This window comes from Neolamprologus brichardi, chromosome 2, assembly GCF_056152115.1.
Source record: "Neolamprologus brichardi isolate AB-2024 chromosome 2, ASM5615211v1, whole genome shotgun sequence".
NCBI lineage: Eukaryota > Metazoa > Chordata > Actinopteri > Cichliformes > Cichlidae > Neolamprologus > Neolamprologus brichardi.
In genome coordinates this window covers 6,867,557-6,889,550 of record NC_142105.1, presented here as the reverse complement: position 1 = coordinate 6,889,550, position 21,994 = coordinate 6,867,557, and the positions used below count along the sequence as shown (strand labels likewise).

Sequence of the window (21,994 nt, the reverse complement as noted above, 5' to 3'; positions counted from 1 at the left end):
ACTAACCCCAAACCAAAGCTGCCTGCCCTGCAAAGGCAGTGGGGCCTCAGCCTCTATAAATGCTGAGAAGGTGATGGAAGAGGGCCAAAAACAGGATTAACTGCTGGGTTCAGATCTTCTTTGAGCTTAGAATGACCACAGAGATAGAATGATTTTGGACTTATAACTCTATAAAAAGTTGATTATCCGTATTTTACACAGATCAGAATAAATAAACCTATATATAATGGGTAAATATAATAAGCCGCTTCTTCAGTGCATCTCTCATTCTGAAGATGAACTCCAACTCCACCAACTTGGACTGCTGCTGGTGATCACAGTCTTTGCTCTGCTCTGCAGCCTTGTGGCACATTAACCAGCTCCCTGGTTGAGGTGGTTCTCAAGCTCAGAGTTAATCTGTGAAGTTGGAACATGTACAGCTCCAGGATGAGAGACTCAATCAGGAAGAAGCCAACCGTCAACAAGGACCACCACAATAGCAACCTGGCCAGTGATACAGCCAGAAGGTAGAACGCAAGACGGAAAAAGCCAAGGGTGGTTGGCTTGGAGCAAATGAAGTTTGAAAATAAGAGTCAGGAGACTGTTCAGATGTTCTCTCAGATGGATTAAAAATAAAATAAGTAAGGAATCACCAAATGTACTTGGACAGCATCTTAAATATACCCGGGCAGCTTGCCCGAGCACAGAAAATGTGTCAGAAGCAATGTAAAGTAACATAAAAAATAATACACTTATGTTAAAACAGGCAAAAAGCAACAATTATGCAAAATCACATTAAAAATACTTGAAGAAATGCCTTCATACTTCACTTTCTGCAAGGTCATTAACATCAGATATTTCTGCACATTTCTGTGAAGCTTTTGTCACCACGTTTTAATCCTCAGTCCGGCAGCTAAAGTGAAACGCTCATCATCTGCAATAAGCTTTGACAGACAGCTAATGTTAAAGCTTCCAGTTAGTAGTGTGGCTGCATACAAGCGCTGAAAAGAAAAGAAAAAAAATAACATAGCTGACATATGTTTAATAAATGTTTCATCAAAAATCATTCGAAACTGTCTGGATTGAATGTAACACTCTGTCAAGAGGCAACGAAAGGCTTTGCAGCGAATCGGTCTGGCCGAAGGGAAAACAGAGTTCAGAAGGCGCAGAGCTTCAAATGCAGCCTGGAAGCCCAGAGGGCGGCGGAAACTTGATTCAACAATTTGACTTTAACATTTTGCTTTAGGGATTCTCTTGGCTGACTTCAAGCACACATTTGGTTTAGTTATGAAAACATCCGATGGGAGGAGAAGAGGGGAAAAAAAGAAGCAACACAACACAATTTAATCTGAACCTTCTGTGGACTCATTTCCCTATTCCTTTCTTTCCTTTTTTTCCTTGCACTCCTGTTTTCCAGAATGCTTCACATTCACCAGGGGTCCACAGGGAATTGAAAGAAAAGGGGGCCTCCTAAATGTACAAGAATGCACATTTGCAAAACATCACACCAGGGCCTAAAGTACGTATGGAAGTGAGAGAAGACCTCATTTCCCAGAGCTGGCATTGGAAAAAACCAGAGGAGAGCGATTATTTGGGTTTTTTCCCCTTCCCAGGGGCACAATCTTAATTGCATCCGTCCAAAACAGACCTTGCCCCAAATCAAGGCCTTCTTTTCAGGGGTCACATCCTCTGATGCTCACACCAAACTGACCTGTCAACAACAGAATCAAACATCTGAATACCAAACATGACTTAGAGACACTTTAACATGTGAAGTGGCCAGAAAAAACATCAAGACAAGACGTGCATTCGATTATTTTGGAGCTAACACTAAGTTACAACAGCCAACAAGTAATAAAAAAATCAAAAACTTCTATTAACCTCCAAAGACCCGAACTCTTCCACAGTATGCATTTTTAATTTCTCTTTGATATTTGGGCATATTGGGGCCCGATGAATGTAAAAACAAAGAATTACCAGAATTTTTTTTACCTTATTTTTGTTTTTAAGAAAAATAAGAGCCACATATGAGGATATTCGTTTAAAATTTTGATAGAACAGTAGCAGTATAATGTCTTCGTAAGTGGATATCAGGCCCTTGTAGAGCAAAATTGAGTATTTTGGTCTAAATAACCCAAAATGTGATGTCCACATATGTGGACGCCAGGTCCTAGGAGGTTAAACAGTAGGATGGAGAGAATGTAGTGAAGTTAAGCGGTTTATGTGCGTCTATATATTGAGACAACCAGAAATCTGAAACACTGTCCCAATACTATTATAGTATTTCCAATCGCAAAGGGTGAAAGAGCAGCTAGTTTATGACGAATCTGTTTCTGCAAAATTGAAGTATCATAAAGATTTATGCCTTTCTATGAATATTGCAAAGGTCATTTTAATGATAGCTCAATTCTACTAGCAGAAAAGTAGGCAAAGCCACTTTATGGGTCACCTTTGGGGGACAGAGTCTTTGACTGTGCAGAGTCAAGGACTATGGGTAGCCAGGACTACGTAGTCAATACAGACACGTCAGCATGTAGTCTTAAAAAAACAGCAGTAAGAATAAGATGACGTTAAGCATAGTTAGACTACTTCTTAAGTGAAAAGTTGGCTTGACGAAGACAGAAAGTGTCAGCCGAGTTCACCACAAAGACGTGTGAAAAAAAAAACTCATCAAAGATCAAAAACGGAAGCTTAGAAGCACAGAGAGCAGCTACGGTGGAAAGTTTACACTGCTTTTAACACTCGAGGGGAGTGTTTAAAACAAGCACAAGGATAAATAAAAGTAGCAATGCCAATTGTTCCACATATTTTTGATACTGCCACCTGGTGATCGTGCACAGCCACAGCATGTAGACTATCTGCAAAGACTTGTGCAGCACCCTTGATGTTCATGAACAGCCTCTGTCAACTTCTAAAAACCTTGAAAACCCCAAAGTTTCTACTTTGAACATTTGAGCAGGTTTTCAGTACGAGCTTTTTGTTCATGCAACTACAAGTCCACTCAATACAACGTTCGAGACTTTCCCTCGACATTCGGAGAGGAAGAAACACAAGAGTTATGTGGGTAGAGGTTAAACATTCCAGCATGGAAGATTAAAAAAGGGAAACCTGACACAGAGAGAGCATCGGGGAGAGCAGATCATCACCAACAACAGAAGTGTACTCGCATATCAACACTGCATTCGACATTTCAACACAGAATAATCAGAGCTATGTTTTTGTGTTACGGTGCATTGTGTGCTGCTGCACTGAAAACCAGTGAGGTTGAGCTGAAGCTCCCCAGCAAGGCCGGCCTCGAATGATTGCAAAATACTTTGAGCATTACACCATCACAAAAAACCACAGGAACGTTTTCATTACTCGCCGGGGCTTCCGGAGCACTCCATGCACCTGTATTTACAATACCCAACATCTGTTCCCGGAACTGAAACACAGCAATAATATGTGCTCTTGAAGTACACACACAAACACACACACACACACATCGCTGTCACTGGGAAAAGGTATGTGTCGGGTTTTAGGAGCACAAGCAGCACATTTCCGGATTTTATAAACAGGGGCCTCAAATAAACCTCCCATGCTGATCCGACTGATATTTATGTGACCTGTACTGAAATCCCTGAAGTGTCTTTAAAAGGACAGATGACTTGGGAAAGGCACTTTATAAGGCAATGCTGCCGCTGTAAACATCAGTGAGCATTTAGCACTGTTTGGCCCATTTAGTCTTCCACGGCAAAATTTATGTCAAACACACAAAACTCTGCTGCTTTTTGCTGCCGTTTTTCTTCCTCGTTTCTACAGAGCGGAGTAACCTCTAGTCCCCATTTCCTGTGTCTCATGGCCAGGAAGATCAATGGTTTGGGTTTAAAAACGCTCAAGTGCTGAATATTTAGGTTTAGGGGATTTTCACTAAGCGTGTTGGCCAAATCACTTTGCGCATTTCCCGTGTAAATCATTTAGGCCATTTAGTTGCTAAAGTTTGAGTTGTTAAATATCGAGCCTGATCTTTGCCGTCAAATAGCAGGCTAACCAAAAAGCTTTCAGCTGACACAGTGGTGCATTTTGTGTTTATTATTCCATATAATCAATTTTACTGGCCCTTTTTGCTCCAGCAGGCTTCCCCTGTTTAGAGAGGCTTGTAAACAGTGGGTCCGGATGTGGCACAAACCAAACAAGCATGCACCGGCATACACACGTTCAAATAGACGTGCACACTCACACACGCAATTTGCACTGTTTAGACTGTGGAAATGAGTCATCTGCCAGCACCGGGATCAGTTGAACACCAACAGGACGACAGAGAGACGCCCGGAGTCTGTGAGGCTCCGCGAGACCACACGACAGCTTCCAATACCACGCAGAACACCTAGAGGGATTCGTTATGAAAAAGCTGTTTTGCATAATCTCTGGTGGGCTGGAAACACGGTCAAAGTAACATTTAGGGAAATATGAACACTAGAACTCAGCGCATTTGTGGTTATACTGGAGGAAGCTTTTGTCAGGGATCTTGTGACAAAACATAAGAAAGCTTCCTACACTGGCAGCCTCTTTACTGTAAAGACACGCAACCCTATTTGACCTTATTTTATTCTATACAAAGTTTATGCATATTGCTAATTAATTAAATGTGCAGGTTCTGCCAGCTAAGGTTTATTCTTACATAAATTTATAAAAATGTTATAATTTTGGCCTAAAACCTGCAATTCCTTGAGGCTAACCAGGAAAGCAAGTCAGTCCCCATGCACTCCCATATTTATATGCTCAAATTTAAAACTGAAATAAAAGATGTTTACAATCTGGTACAATACCCTTTTATTTGTTTCCTCTAAAACTACTTTCTCCCTTCATAATAACTGAAATACGACTGATGGATACTGACAATCAGCAGTTTTTTGGCACATTTTTCAGAGGAACTACCTGAGAAAATAATATGACTTGCAGCCAAGTTAAATGTAAAACAAGTAAAAAAAAAAGCATTTTCAATCCAATTGTGTTTATATGGCACCAAATCACAACAACAGCCGCCTGAAGGAACTTAGTACTGTGAGGTAAAGACTCTACAATAACAGAGACAAAATCCTAAAAATCAAGACAACCTCCCCACAAGTGAGCACTTGGCAACAGTGGGAAGGAAAAACTCTTAACAGGAAGAATCCCCCAGGAAGGGGCAGCCATCTGCAGCGACCAGGTGGGGCTGAGGGGAGGGAGACGGGGCAGGACATGCACTCTTACATTTGGTGAGTAAAAGTTTTACTTTATTGTGTCTATTAAGGTCTAGCAGGCTACCAAACTTGCTAGCTACAAAATGAGGCTCCAAAAAGAGAATTCACAAACTAGTGCACAATCTCTGGGCTGCACTGAGCTTTTATACAGAGAGGACATATTTAATGTGATAAACTAGGAAACATGAGCCATCAAATTTATCTTGGACATAGGAGACCTACACCCAGGTCCCTTTTTTTTTTCCAGTTTTAACATTTATTTCAATTCAATTTGATCTATTGTGAAATATAAATATAAAAAGTAAATCTGTCTGTACAAGCAACCAGTCAAAATGTTGACTCATCAGCTCTTAATAGTTAATTTTGGGTGCGTCACATGCTCTATTATAATACATTTGGATAATGGAATCTTCATTTAAATGTCTTTAAAAATGCATATTAGTTGTGAAAATGGATGTTTTGCATGTGTTTTAAAGCAAATCTTTTATATTATAGAACTTCAACTACACTCAGCTCAAACATGGAACTACTCCTGCAGCTAACAAGAAACAAATCTGGGACCAGTGTTGGGGAGTAACGGAATACATGTACCGCCGTTACGTATTTAAAATACAAAATATGAGTAACTGTATTCCGTTACAGTTACCGTTTAAAAAGGTGGTATTTAGAATACAGTTACTTTGTTAAAATAAATGGATTACACGGTGGTACTTCCCTGTTTCATATTGTGGCGGGTCAGAACTGTTTGGGTTTTGTTTGACAGCTACGTTCTGTTGTTCCAGGCGGCAGTGTTACGGTTGCCATGGTTACAGGGTGACGCTCTCTCTCTGCGTGTTTCCTGAGTGAGAGAGGCCTTTTTGTTGTTGTTGTGCTAAGCTAATAGGCAGAATGCTACAGGTATAGCTCTAAAGAATGTAGCATCATAGGCAGTGTAGTCCGTGCTGCAGGGAGAATGGACTGCCATACACGTTATGTGTCTGTGAGCGAGGGAGGGAGAAAAAGGAAAAGTATGAGGAAAAGGAAAAAACGGGAGCTGGAAGCATGTAAATATAATAATAACCACTGCAGCCAAGAAGAGTGCCTGACGAGCCCAGTTGTAAGTAAGCTATTAAGACTCGACTGTACACCGTGTTCGTGTTTTCCTCTGAAACAATAAGTCCCGTTGGAGCAGCCTTTCAACGCCTCTCTCTGTCTCTCGCTAGCAAAATTGACCCAGACAACAAAGTAAAGCTAGTTTTCAGCTACGAGCCCGACACAGAACCCACCATATTAGCCAGAGGTCCCTTTACTACGGTTCGGAGCCGCGGACCTTCAGTAACAGTAATAAATCACAGCAATAGTACATTCACGTAGTTGTAAACAGCATGATAATATATTAAGTAATCCAAAGTATTCAGAATATGTTACTCTCATTGAGTAACGTAACGGAATACGTTACAGAATACATTTTGGGGCATGTATTCTGTATTCTGTAATGGAATACATTTTAAAAGTATCCTTCCCAACACTGTCTGGGACTTGTGTAATGTCTCCTAACCTGTCCTGCAAGAATGTGCATGCTGACACATGTCTGACATAAAGTCACAGTCAGAATGATGTGATGAGGAGCGACAGATGCAACAGAAAAGCTGTCAGAAAAATGCTCATACACAGAGTTATAGGCGTGCAACATGGACATTTTTCTGCTGTGACTAACTCCGTCCAGCAGATCTTCTTAATGTGTACATGCATCTGTCAACATCAATGAAACTATGATGAAGGCCACGTTGTCAACAGGGGAAGAACCGCGGACAGAAAAAAGTTTGATTCAGAAATCCCAAATTTAAAAGAGGAGAGAAAGGAGAGAATTAGTTTAAAGGATTGCGAGTCGTTTGGCTAATGAACTTGCAAATTCTAACTCGGGAATTCTCACTTCGGAAAAGATTAGAGAAAAAATATATCCTCAGATGTAAATTTGGACAAGAACTCAACAAAACATTTAAGAAGGAACCATTCAGCTATTTTCACCCTGCAGATAAAAATCAGATCTTTGTATCTAAACAGAGCTCAGTCTGGTTACGCTCCATGCTGACTCCACATGAACTGGCAGCTACGCTTGACTGTACCTGCACAGCTATACAGCATTTGACCATGAGAGGTCCTCATTCATAGTTGCTACAGTTAAGAGGTTTCATTTAGGGTTTTCAAGGGGTTTGATATTTTTTGTTACTGACAATTAGAGGATGGTGAAATGTAATCAAGTACTTAGTTTTGAAATGCTCACCTTTAATTCTACTTCTTCAGACTTTCACTTTTTTAGAGGGACTTCTGTCCCCCTAAACAGTATGCAAACAGTACATGAATGTCAAATTCTATTACTGTAAAGGGAGCATGAATTATAATTGTAGAAAACGAAGACTATTTTAACAATAAATGCATGTCAGTCTTAGCCCAGGTGAACACTTCACGAGGCTTGGAGTCGGGCAATAGCTTGCTTAGACATTCATTCATTTTTCACCCATTTGTGTCTTAAATGTCAGACAACCGATGATGAATGATGACAACCTCTTACCTTAATTTAAAGTTTGTGCAAAGTAAAATCAGAGATTAGCTTCTAAGCACATTATACATTCAGTAAAGAAGAGCTCCAAACTGACAACTCCCTGAAAACAGCATAAAACTGATAAAAAAAATATTGCATATCTATAGAGTTAATTAAACAGGATGCCATCCAGTTTGCCTGTTTAGTGCATGTAGGCTGATGACAAGTTACATTTTACCCAACTTTTTTTTACTTCAGCAGCATCTTTCTGCGATTTTTTAAACTTTTTATTACCCAGAGTTGAACTGTTTTAAATCAGACCTTTCTCAAAAATAGTTCAGTATTTTCTTTTGCAATTAAAGAATAAACATGTGTGTACAGCAGTCAGAGAAGCATCATGATGCCTTTGATGCATTCTTGTTTTTTCACCCCCAGGTTTAAAAATGCTTCTTTCATTAAGTTTAACCTGGATTCCATTGGTCAGTGCCCGTGATGTAAAGCACAGTTTTTCTTCATAATTTGTGCATTCGGTGGAAGCTTAAAAAGGGATTTCAGGTGACCTAAGTGAATCGCACTTTAATACATCTGGCATGAGAGTGCTCATGCATTACAATGCTTTAAAAACTGGCAGATCCGTGATCGACTGTAATTAAGTGCTCATTATATAACACATCTGTCGTCAAGAAGTTTCTGGGGCTCAGTATAATTCAGAGTGGACAAACAACAATTTCCCTAATGACATCAAGATTTCCATGCATTCTTATCCACACACAAAAGAATCAAACACACACACGCACATAAACCCTTTGACTTTCCTAACATATGAACAGCTCATGTAAATAGTCTTTCATTAAAGAGACTGGAATTATTTAAAAGGCAGGATAATGTGCATGTGTTTGTGACTGCATCCATTATAGAAGCCACACGTCCGTACGCGTGGATGCTTTAATGCAGCTGTGCAAGGTGGATCTTTCGCGTGACCAGAGTATATTGGGCTCCCCATGCTATATGTTCCCTCAATTTTATTTTTCAGGAAGCGGTACATCAGAGTGTATGCTTCCTCAGCAGCTCATTGTTACCTGAGCAGCACGAGGAAACAACTGCAGTTCCGATTCGATGTGTTTTTATGCCTCTTTTGTTCCTTTCGGTACAAAGCAAAATAGGAAAAAACAGATAACAGCTTGCGAGTTCATGTGTGTATGTTTTCTATGGCTTTATGTGTCTATTTATATGTATCCAAGCAATTTATAGGGATAACGGTAATGTGGTTTGGATTTTTACTGAAAATAATCTGCAAAGATTAAACAACAGTGCTTTTTAATAACTTGCAAATAAACTGTACAACGGATTAATGTATAAATATTTGTAAATTTGAAATAAAATTTTTAGATGGGCCAATCACAAAACAAGAGTTTTGCCTTCATTTATACATATGAAATAGGAATCTGGGCATTATCACATAAAAAAGGTGTATGCAACTCTGTTCAAAGAAAAGCGAAACTATTTTAGATCTGGTCACCTTTTTTTGCTCATTAAAAGTCCTGTTCTGACACTCTGTGATTCAACTCACAGTGAAGTCACTTGGTAATTAAATTTGTTGAATGGGGTGCGTGTAAGATTTCAGTGGTGTGAACTGGCATAAAATGCCAAGCTGGCACCAGCCACAGTGGAGGTCAGTTGCACCAAATAATCCCCCCACAGAGATCTCAGGATGTTACAGTAGAAGTCATGTTCCAGTAAACGTCTGCTTGTCTGCTTTCCGCCTTGTCAGATCAGTTACCTTCTGGCTTGGCCACTGATTTTCCATTAAAGTGCTGTTTTGTAGATGGAGATACAGCTCTCATCAGCAGTGATTAATCTGCACGTAAAGCTTCAGTTAGTTTGACACATAAATCTCAAAGTTAAATTTGCAAGTGGACAGAATAGTTAACACGCAGAGGAATCTAAAAATAGAAATTGCACTGAAAGCAGTCCAGAGATGCACAAGGAGACAACCTTAAAGGGGAGTAGGGCAGCCACGATTAGTCGACTAGTCACGATTACGTTGCCTATTAAAATCGTCGACGACTAATTTAATAGTTGATGCGTCGTTTGAAGCTTTGTAAGATCACAAAAGACGCAGGAATAAGTAGTAGGATTTAAGAGTGTAATAACGGACTGAAACAGAAGATGGCAGCACTGCATGTACAAGGAGGCCAGCTGCCGTTAAACCCCGAAGAAGAAGAAGCAGTGTCCGGTATCGTAGCTGTGTCGTCAGTGTCCAAATTCAGGAACCGCATGCAGTGTTGCCAACTCCTCACTAAGGAAAATCGCTATTGGTTGTCCTAAAAGTCGCTAGAAGTCGCTAAATGACGTCATCGCCTAATTTGCATAATTGGTCATGCTAATGTAATTGTAACCTACGCTGCTGGAGAGAGAAATAACATCGTGGACGAGACATAAAGTGAGCAAAAAACGTCCTAAATGCATTTAGAATTTATTTAGAACTACAAATTAAATTTCTTTTAGCAATTATTGTTTTTTGTAATGTCACAATTCCAACCCTGCTCCTTTACCCGGGCTTGGACCGGCAAAAGTGACCCGAAATAGGCACTCTGGTAGAGTTACTTTGTGTGTGTGTGTTTATAAGTAGTTTTAAACCTTGTGATCCACAAAACAGCTTAATAGTAAAAGAGTAAAAGAAGAACTGACTGCGTTACAGCACCCGCTGCTTGTTGAAAGTAAAAGCGATATGCGCTTTCACGTCTTTTTTTAGCAACTTTTTTAGAAAAAAAGTCGCTAGGGGGTCTGAAAACTCGCTAAATATAGCGACAAAGTCGCTAAGTTGGCAACACTGACCGCATGGTCCTGCTCAGTTTCCAACAATGGCGGCAGCTAGTTAGTTTTAATATTACTCTTATTATTCTTTCTGGGTCACAAAATAAACGTTTAACATATTTTCAGGTGAGAATGTAGCTGTGTAAACTTCAAATATCTGCTTGGTTTATCAATACACCACATATTTTCAAAAGCGCTCCAACATTTTCAGAGATGTCTGTTACCCACTAGCTCGATACCTAGCCTGGAGCAAGGCTCAGTAGAGCCGGTGAAAACACCGGACTCCCGGCAAATCATTTTCAAACCCACTGCTGTCTTTCGCTACTCAGGTTAAACATGATATATAAGTCACTTAGATAACTTAAAAATGTTATTGTTTGGTATTTTTCAGTATTTTATTTGTTCCTGAGTAAATTGGTTTGGCTGAGATTAAAGTTATAGTTTTTACACAGCTGAATAAACGTCAAGCAGACAACTGATTATCAGAAGTGTAAGATGCTCGAGAATATACTCCGGTGTCCTGTTATATTTTAGATAGCAAGGAGCAGACGGCTGAGTTTATTAAACTCCACCGAGACAATCTGCTAATTTCATTAGAATTTAATAAACTATCATCTTGTCTTTATTTTTAGTTAGCACATACCTTAAACACTTAAAGCTGTAAGCTAATGATAGTTATATAAGAGCAGATGCATGCTGGTGCAATAAGCTGTAGGTTTTACATCCAATGGACGCATGATCTGATTAGTCGACTAATCGCAAAAATAATCGGTGACTTGTCGACTATCAAAATAATCGTTTGTGACAGCCCTAAAGGGGAGATTAGCCAAACTTAAATCGGGTAAGGTTCTTGCTCTTTTCATGACTACAGTAAGGTGATTGTTTTTTAGTGCACCATAGAGCACTTTGGATTTTACCAGATAAACTGACACTACTTCCTTTCAGTTACAGTTGCATTACAATCCCGGAAAACGTGTTATACAGTAAAATCCTCCCCTAACAGAAAGGTGTATCATGGGAAATTATATTGGAGTTATCACACAAAATGGGAAAGGACCACTGTGACCAAATCACATGCTGGAGTCATGCCATGCTCCTCTTTGCTGCATTGACAGCCAGTTAAAAGATGGCATGAATGAGATAAATCTATGATGGTGTTAAATCTGGACTGATATTTATCAGTTTGAACTTTAGACCCAGCCCCACATTTCCGGTGAATGTCTGAGAGCGCTTTAGCTATAGATGCCTCGTACTCCAACCAAGCATCTGTAACTGAATTTATATTTTATCTCAAGCGGTAAAATGAAAGAAAGAAGTCATGAGTGCATTAAGAGTTCTCCTGTGGCTTTTTTGTTGCAAGGGCTTTTATCGGTCTTGTGATTTTGGTTTGGAGATTTTGGGGAAACTAGCGGTGTCGAGCGGGGTTGGGGAGGTTGTTGTCTCCCTCGGGGGCGTGTGGGGGTTTCTCAGAAAACGCTGCCAGTCACGTCTGGCCCTCTGCGGACAGTAAATTACGCTCATTGCCGGAATGCTTCCACACAGCAGCCCAACTCCCTCCGTAGCTGGAAAGGCAATACGCCACATACTCCGGGCGGTGGGACCACCCAGGAGGCATATGGGGTCACATACACACACTTCCACAGAAAAACAAATAAGCATGTGCTCAAACAATCACATATACCCCCACAATCAAGGACATGCAGGGCAGATACACACGTATATAAGCCAGTGTGTTTGTCCTCAGGGATATGAGGTGGGATGGTTTGTGGTGCTAGGGGTGAGGGGGCACAGGAATTTCACAACAAGTGGTGGTTTTTGTGGTATTCGGATCCCAGTGAGAGAAACCGCTGAAACTCCCAACTTCCTCTCTGGCAAATATCAAAGGATGCTTGACCTGTGTGTTCAAAGGAGCTGTGGGCATGGCAGGCACTCCAAGAAAATGTCTCAAAAATTGGTAAAAATAATTTAGATGGGAATAATTCACAAGTTATTGTGGTCTGGGCGACATTTTACAAGGAAAACAGAGGTCAAGCGAGAGAGGGAAAAACAACATGAGGCCTAGAATGCACCTAGAGCTCAATAACAAACTGTCAATCACTATTGTTTGTTGGTCGGATACTTCAGCCCACGGGGCAAACTAAACAACAAAAAGATGGAGAGCAATTCTGGGCCGGTTGCCATATGCAACTGTGTTTTGTTTTCCTAAATTATGTTGTTTTCATGAAGTGCAAAGAGGAAATCAATGCAAAGAGAAGCACTGGTGTTTCTTAACAGCTGCTTTGAGTGGCCATAGATGTCCTTGGTTTCCGTGACATTATGAGCAACAGTTTACATGACTATCAAAAGCTACAGCTACAAATCTGGGAATGATATTTCAAACCAGAGTCTAACGCTTGAAAATATCCAGCTTTTTTTTGGCCTGACAGATATCAGTAAAGATATGTAAATAAAGGCGTAGCAACACAAATAATCCAAAATGTTTTTGCGTGCTATTAGATTCTTAAACCTTGGAAACAAACATTTCAACTCTCTAAAAGAGAGCAAGGCAGTGTTTACTTGCCCGCTTCTTTGCCAACAGCTGCGAGATCTGCTCCTACGTAACCGTGAGCGGCGTCCGCCAGCTGCGTCAGCTCCTCCTCGGTGGCGCTGCACGGCACGCATTTCAGCTGCTTCTGCAAAATATCTGCCCGCTCTGCAGCACCAGGAACTCCGACCTGCCGTCACGAAATCAACACAGAACAGCGATTTGTATACCACATTTTTTGTACTCTGTCCACATACTCAGAGCCTCAGAAGAAAGTTGCGCAATTAAATAGCGATTCTTCACAAACAGCGTGACGTTGATTGGAAACACACTGCAGTCTCTCTGATAGTATGTACCTCCAGCTCTTTGTCAAAGCGTCCCGGCCTGCGCAGGGCAGGATCAATGGCTTGGGGTCGGTTTGTGGCCCCAAGGACCAGCAGCTGACCTGAGTGACCCTCCTAGAAAGAGAAGAAAGTTGGATCAGCTAATTCTGAGATAACAACATAGTCATTTCATAGTAAGACCTGCTCAGCAAATGTTAATTGATGAACTAAAAGTCATTTAAAGCTTGAATCACACAGTTGGTATGTATATTCTGTTGTATATTCAAGTGATCTGGTTAATTAACACTGTGATGTGTTTGACAATCAATTTTTTGTGTGTTTTTTTATATTCTGTATGAGAAAAGATGACAATTTAAAGTAGCCCTTTTGCATTTCTCATTTTATGTCGTATACAAACTATTACAATTCTGAATGTTCACACCAAACATGACTAAAGTTTCAAATCATAAAGTCAGCCTATGTAAAAATAACCATTATAAACCAAAAAGGCCAGAGTGATCTAAATGCCTCAGAGTATTTTGTTTATTTACTACTGAGATCCAATATCTTTCATTATTGAGACCAGGCCATGATGGCACCCACACTAACAGTAAATCAGATCACATAAACCTGTTGAGATATCTCAGGCAACCAGCTCTAGCTGTGAGCACAGAGACTCCACCCACCTGTTGTTCAAATCTCCCGTTGATGCACTCAAACAGAAGAAAGTTACCTTAAAAGGAGCAAGAAGGAAGCTAAAACTGATCCCTTTCATACAGTGGATGAACTCTGGGGCCACAACAAGGTACAGAATAAGAAAAAAAAGTTTTTTAAAAAGCCTCGAATCATACAGAGCAACTGTAGGAGACTCACAATTTAAAAGTATAGCGCATAGAATATAAATAATGCAAATAAAATGTTTCTGTTAAATACATTCACACAAAGGGGTAGTTTTCAATCATGCAGCAAAGTTTCGTTGTTTAATCTGCCCAGGTGCACGGCAGCTTGTGGCACCCACACTCTTAGATTAGGTCAAATTTAGTGGTCATTAGTTCGAGTTTAAGCCCACTTGTCAAACTCAGCCCGCTGGCTTTTAGTATTTCATATGTCGAGGACATTTTTCAAAGCTTGAGAGATTTTCTGACCCCAGCCTGATGCTAAACCTGGCTCACTTCTGCGTTTCCTGGGGTGGTTTGCCTGCAAGATGGGAAAAACTTTTTCCACCTTTTAACACTGAAGACAGAGTTGAAACACAAATAAATTACAGTGCAAGGAAGAATGCCGTGGAGCAGGAAGTGCTTTCTCCACATTCCACAAACCAATCAGCAATGATGACCTTGGTTTGGAAAACAGACAGGAGCTGGGAGCAAGGAGGGAGTTGGTGTATCTGTGCAGTATCACCAATCCACACCGCGGCCTTCTCTGCCTGGGGACGGGAAGATTTAGTTTGCTGATAAAGTTACGGCAAATTGTCAGCTCATGGCAGCCTTGGGTGATTTCTTTCCCAGACTCCCACTGGGGGTGTGTGGGGGAATCATCCTTTTTCTCATCAGGCACTAACACAGAGCTCAGAGGACAAATGGCACCCGAGAGATGCAACCCATAGTGTCTGAAGGGCGTCCAGCACGCAGAGATGGTTTCTGCATGACAATCTGTATTTGCAATGAGGGCATATTAGGATGGAGCCACGTTTGGCTGCGGAAAGACAAAGTATAAAGACATGTGTCTACTGAACAAGCAGTTACTGCTCAGTTTAATCCCAGCCTTCTAGCAATAATCATGCTAATGCAAAACAGACTGTTGTATTCATGTATAAAGAGAAGAAATGTGAGCATCCTTTATGTGCTGCAGGCTGGCAAAATTCAGAGAAGATGACTCAGTGAGGTTCCAAAAACCTCAAACTTAAAAAAAAACCTTAACAGCATATAAGGTTATGCTCAAAAGAGCTGCCTTTAGTTTAATGCGGAAAGCATTATTGCCGTAGTAGAGTACAATTACTCGGATACTTACTGAACCAATCCCATCCATCAGAGTCAGAAGAGAGGCAACAACTCGTTTCTCCACCTCATTCTGAGCTCCCTCTCGCTTTGGGCACAAAGCATCCAGCTCGTCAATGAAGATGATCGCAGGCTGCCTATCAAACCAAGTCAAATGTGAGAAACACATTGATTCATTGAAACATGTGAAAACGTAAATGGAAATACTGCACAGAGGGCAAAATATTGACTCTTTAGGCAATTTTTTGACATAGAAGTCAGTATTTGATGTGTCCATCTTTATTCTTCATCATGGTCAAGCTTTCTCGTATTTTCTTTAATGTGTCGTTAGAAATGGTTCTGCAGGCTACCTGAAGAAACTTCAAAGCTCTTCTTTGGATGCCGCTTCCTTTTTCATCCAATCTGTATCAAGGTGATCCCACACTGCTTCAGTAATATTTAGGTGCAGGCTCTGGGGAGGCCAGTCCATGACTGTTCCACTGTGTTTTTTCTATCCAGGTAAGTTTTTACAGCATAGGCAGTGTGTTTGGGATCACTGTCGTATTCAAAAATGAAGCTAATGCTAATCAGAAGCTTCTCAGATGGTGTTGTACAGTGGCTCAAAATCTGACAGTACTTTTCTGTTTTCATAATTCCATCAATTTTGACAGGATCTCCAACATCACTGGCTGAACTGCAGCTCTGAACCATGACAGAATCTGCACCACGTTTTACACATGACCACACTTGTCTCCTAACCTCGTCTCTACACACCGACAATGACTTGAACCAAAACTGTGAAATTTGGATTTATCACTCCATAAGACCTGGTGCCAATCTTGTGCAGTTAGGCACGCTTCGGTCTTCATTTCATGTTTCCCTTCCTCTTTTTAAAACAGACAGGAAGATGGCGACATCTTCCCACTGAGACCATTTCTGATGAAGCCTCGCGGACTAGAAGGTGGATCAAATGAAGGATTAGATGCCCTTTGTGAGGTCTTTGCTGGATTTTGCTTTTCATCTTTAACCTATGTCCCAGTATGAACAATAAATATGATAGTTCCACATCAACTGTGAGAGACCTCTGCACGTTTATGAATATAATAATGTAATTTAACATAAAAAAGAGAATTTAGAGATTTGCATCCACAGAACTAAAAGTGACATACTATCTTTATGAGTATAGGCAGCTCAGTGAAAACTTACCTCTGAGACGCTTCTGTGAATATTTGTCTCAGTCTTGCTTCTGTTTCACCGTAAAATCTGCAAAGAAATGAGACAACACGCTTCTTTAATTCAGTGAATAAACTTTCCTCATTTAATCTGTGGCTTTGGATCATGTGTAAGGTGGTGAGTAAAATCTTGCTGTCATGGAAACAAAGTAAATTTTCCCCAAAATAATCTGCTGGGATAGAAATATGGTGCCATAAAGTTTTCAGCCTATATGACCATACTTGCTCATGATTTCTGGGCCATTTATCACCGTCATGTGGGCTCCAACTTCACTGGCTATGGCTCGTCCAATCATAGTTTTTCCTGTCCCCGGGGGACCATACAGAAGAACTCCTCTTGGAGGTGGGATTCCTGTGGTAGACAACCGCTTAAAATTAGAGATCTGACATTTAATGAGAGTCAGTAAATCTAACTGTAACACCTCACATCATAATGACATCACTGGGGGTTAGTTTACAGCATGGTATAATCGAACATACCATAGTTGGAAAACAGCTCAGGATGTTTCAGTGGAAGTTCGATGGTCTCTTTGATGACATCCAACTGACTACTAAGTCCACCAATCATGCTATACGTGACCTTTGACCCCTTAGCTTCTGCATCTGGATCTGTTTGGCCTACTCTGCTTTTAAGTCTAACTTTAGTGGAGCATGACAGGCAGTAGAAGGTGTCAGTACTCAAAGCACCAGCAGGAGGTGCTGATGAGCTTTTCTCTGCCTGCTCTAAGATGAGTGAGCTCTCCGGACTCACAGCAGTGTCTACTGAACCTGCTGAAGGATTCAGGGAGTCGTGGGAAGGAGCTACAGGCAGCGAGGAAAGGGAAAGAGGCTGGGCTTGTCGGCATGGAGTGCTGGCTGCAGGACCGAGCTCTCTAGGTGTGTCTGTTGTTGCATCATTGTTGTCATCAACAGACAGCATGCTGAGCTGCAGGGAGAGTTCAGCTGATGTGGAGTCCAGCACAGAATTCATCACAGAGGACTCTTCAGTTTCAGGACTCGCTCCCAGGAGAGGAGCTGGTCTCTGGAGGGTGACGCCGTCCTCCCCTTTTATGGTTTCAACCCGAAGGCTGCAAGAGCGGCCAAAATAACTCAAGGAAACGACGTTCCCAGGCAGAACAATGTTCCCAGCTGATATAAGAGAGACAAATACATAGTAGTTATTCTAATAAAGGAAATCATCTGCTTGATTATATTAAATTAAAGAACAAGCCATAGAATCTAAAGTGCATGGATATTTTATTTTATTTTACTGTACAGCAGAGAGGGAAAAGAGGCTTGTGCATTTTCTGCAAAATATTAATAGCTTATCCACCACAACACATAATACTCTTTTTAGTGTATATACTATACAGTAAAAAGACAGTAAAAATGCAAAGTCAGGTGTGTAAGAAGTACACACTTTCTACTGAAAGGTCTCAAATATTTCAGATACAAGATGAGGTGATGAAGATGAGGCAAAAGGACATACCCAGAGATCTCAGGAAGAAATCCTTGAATTCATCTGTTTCTAGTGTTTCATCTTTTGACCTGAAAAAAAGTTTCAGGTGGTTGATAACTAACTGGAAACATTTTTCTCTCAACTTCTCAGTGATTATTGACATTTGTACTGCAGTTGCATCTTGTTTCCAGCAGATGGCAGCCTCGGCCTTCAATAGAAAAAAGTGGCTGCCAGTGAGTAATTTTTAAAGGTATAGATAGATAGATTAGATAGATATATTCAGCACAATAGAATTAAAAGAACAACAACAGAAATAAACATAATAACTTTCATTAATGTACAATATATTGTAGGACTCATTAGACTGGATTTATGTTGCTGGATGTACTTAAACTGGCAGCTGTGTGTACAGTTACTGTAGTTTAGCAAAATTTTGAGTATAGAGCAAACTGGAATGATAAATATATGTATACAGACTTTTTCCTTTTTTTTTTTTTTTTTTTTTTTTTTTTTTTTTTAATAAAAGCTAGGTAAACCTTACCTGTTAGAGAGAACCACCTCTTCAGCCTGAAGCAAGGGACCTGTTATTGGGTGAAGCATCAACTCATCCCCTGTCTTTACTCTCAGGTTGTTCTGAGCACACTTCTGCAGGCCAACTTTTCCACCTGGAAAGGAGGCGACTGGCCAAGCCAAGCATACCTGAAAGTATCACAAAGGGTATCAGAGGAGAGAGGAGAAGAGAAGAGAAGAGAAGAGAAGAGAAGAGAAGAGAAGAGAAGAGAAGAGAAGAGAAGAACCTCCTGTTGTCCTGTGGTACTCGTCAGCAGCACGGGCCTCCCGATGCATGCGCTGGCTGATTTCATCGAGTTGAGGCTGAGTTGGGCTAAAGTTGATCTGCAGCTTTTGGGTGTTTTGTCATCAGCTGTGAAGCAAATTAAATAAAAATAAAAATAAATAATTCAAGAAAAGCTTTTAGAAATGATGGAAATGCTGCATATGTTCCCAAAGCATAAAATTATAGCATTACGTTTCACCTCATGGTTCTTACATAACTTGAATGTACTAAACTTCTTTTTGTGTTCAGCAGATAATTTTTTCATGAACCTAAACAAGACAAACCACTTTCCCAAATTTCATACATGAACTAGATTACCTCAGTGAAAGGTAACTAAATAACAAGCTGGGTGGTGCTGACACTGTATTAAAGTGGGTTTGACCTGAAACACTGTTTACCTGATTTGACGATGCACTAGTTTGTTACTGGTAGGGATTTTTGGTAACAGTGTTTTCATAATTTCATGACGACTTTCAGCTCTAAAAGACAGATTTGTACTTTCCAGGTTGTTTCTCCTCACTAATAGCCAAGCTTAAGGTTTTTTTCGTGGCTTAATTTTTTGTGCAGATGAAAGATTCAGAGTGAAAACCAGATGTTAGAGTGTTTTAGTTCAGATTCAAAAACATGTCAACAAATAAATGAGAAACAGAGAACTAAAAAAAAAAAAGAGATAAGATCATGGCAAGTTTCTCCTACATCTGTAAACCCACCCACTCACTCAAAAAGCACAATGCATGCATAAAGTGCACTGTGTGGTGCTACCTGCATTTAGCAGTGCAATGACTGCAGGGATCAAAGCAGATGTGTAAAGTTTTGTTTCTCTATGTAATCAATGCTGGCAAAAGTATTTTGTTATGTAACACAGATATGAGGAGTTGAACTGATATAAGCCTACAAGCCCACCTGACACGTTGATTAGAGAATAAAAATGTGTTAGCAGCACAAAGCACGAGGTGCTCTGTATTATAATATAGACTCTGAGGGAGGCAACCATCTGCCATGATCGATTGGGAGATGAGAAGAAAGACATGACAAAACAGAAGATTATAGGCACAGTCAACAAACAAAAATAAAAGTAAATGGCATAAAACAGTGCCATAAAAATACATAAAGGGGAAAAAAGTGAGAGAGAGATGGGAGTGGAGGAGTTCTCAGTGCATCTGTCCTACAGTAGACTGAGTCTATAGCAGTATAACTAAGGGATTGTTATGGGTCATCAAATACAACGCTCATTATAAGCTTTATCAAATCTTCAAAATAGAAAGAGCCCAGTAATAATTATAGTGTGTTAGACTTAAGAACAAGTTCCAAGCTACCAGGGTTTCTGTGAAAAAGTTTTAGCAGCTATACCCCAAAAAGTTGACTCTGTTTATCTGGGCGTAGCGTTTTCAGTGGGAGAAACGTTCAGAGAAACAGTGCATACTGGAGGTCATGCCCCAAAGAACCAACAGAACCACATCATCCGCTAAAAATAGAAGTGCTGTTCTGAGTTTCCCAAAGTGGATGCCCTCCTCAGCCTAGCCATGCCTTAAATTCCTGTCCATGAAAACAGGATTGGAGACACGTGGCAAACCAGGCAGAGTCACACCCACTGAAAATGTGCTTGAGTTTGTGTCAAGGATAAGGACACGCCTCTCATTTTGGTTACAGAAGGACCCAACTGCCCATAACAGAAGGTAGTGGACCCCATCCTCCTGCAGTATGTAGGAGGATGGGCTTATGTAAATTAGGTGCCTCTAGGCACCTAATGTACATAAGCCTTCTCTAAGTCTAGAAAGTGCACACAGAGTGATGGTCAAGGCATTGCTCTTCCTGAATTCGAGGTTCAGCGATTTGCTGGAGCCTCCTTTCCCGCTGACTGGAATAAACTTCCCAGCAGCAGAGAAATTTCAGCACACTCTTACCTCACGCAGAAAGAAGGAAGAGACGAAACAAGCTAAGTGATTAGAAGAATGCAGGAATTGGGATAAGAGGTTAAGTAAGAACTATGTTTTTATTAGATTTGTTAAAGCAGCTGGACTATTCTGGAGGGTGTTGGGAAATGGATGACCAGTGAATATAAAGAAAAAGAGAGAAAAAAGGAGCCACAAATGCAAAGCTAAACAATGCAAATAAGTTCACAAACAAATGCTGCAAACAAATGAAAAGAATAAAGGCACAAAGCTCAGAAAACGACTCTGGAGAAAAACAAATGGACCAGCAGCATCAGTGAGTACTGGTCCTGTGAGTGCAGCAAGCGCCATGCTGGGACTTCCATCTTCATAGTACAGGTAGCTTCGTTTGCACGGGGGTTATACCTGATGTATATAATACAGCCTGTCAAATGTTTAGACTCATGTCTCGTCTTCTTACCTTTTTCAATGAAGTCGATGACAGTGAAAGAGTTGCAGTTCAAACTTTTGCAGCTTCCTCCGTCGGTGCGAGATGTGTGAAGGCTTGAAGAGTCATTTTGGCCCTCTTTCACTAAGAAGGAGCTATCTCCTTCACTTGCTTTTTTTGTTTTGCTTTTATTTTTCTTTGAAGACATGGTAATTGCAAGAAGCTTCTCCACGTGAAAGCAGAAACATGTGTAAACATCAAGCGGTGTCGTAAACTTCCTGGTTAGCGTTTAGTCCCGCCTTCATTTACCGTAAATCCTCGTATATACGAGCGCTTCCTGGCAGGTGGCAGCGGCACTTTTGTATTTGTTTAATTCTAAAACACTTGTGTGTGGTATTTAAAATATATATGTATATAACATATTACAAAAATAAAAATAATACCTGAAAAATATTAACCTCTCGTAGAAAACGTTTCTATAAGATTGTAGAGGTCGAGAGAAAGCAATGCGAAATTTCGCTGAAAAATTCTTTACTTTTACGTATTTGATTTAACAAGCTAGAAGAATCACAAAATGAAAGAAATAAAATTATTGCTCTTAATGCTTGGATGCATTCTTAAATTCGGCATAGCTCTACTAAACAGCCAACAAGCTCCGGATTTTTTGATAGGTAATGAACAGCAGGCACGTTAGAGAATGCAAAACAAGAGCTAACAATAGTCAACAATAGTTTGTGGCCAAAAAAAGCCGATCACTTACAGAATTACATGGGCTAATTGGCAGATTCATTGGCCAATTTTAACACAA

General features: G+C 40.4%; 1 protein-coding gene across 1 annotated transcript in view; it reads right to left on the bottom strand.

Annotated features, from left to right (window-relative positions):
• afg2a (AAA ATPase AFG2A) overlaps positions 1-21,461 on the bottom strand; it is a 112,634-nt gene extending 91,173 nt beyond the window's left edge. Inside the window, exons 1-10 of the mRNA XM_087846804.1 lie at positions 21,220-21,461; positions 18,830-18,954; positions 18,574-18,731; positions 18,063-18,121; positions 17,075-17,722; positions 16,817-16,946; positions 16,569-16,625; positions 15,397-15,520; positions 13,420-13,521; positions 13,100-13,253 (exon numbers count right to left, since the gene is read on the bottom strand). Coding sequence (XP_087702930.1) covers positions 13,100-13,253; positions 13,420-13,521; positions 15,397-15,520; positions 16,569-16,625; positions 16,817-16,946; positions 17,075-17,722; positions 18,063-18,121; positions 18,574-18,731; positions 18,830-18,954; positions 21,220-21,394 — 1,732 coding nt within the window. The 5' untranslated portion in view covers positions 21,395-21,461. The remainder of the gene's footprint in view (positions 1-13,099; positions 13,254-13,419; positions 13,522-15,396; positions 15,521-16,568; positions 16,626-16,816; positions 16,947-17,074; positions 17,723-18,062; positions 18,122-18,573; positions 18,732-18,829; positions 18,955-21,219) is intronic.
• Positions 21,462-21,994: the final 533 nt, after the last annotated feature.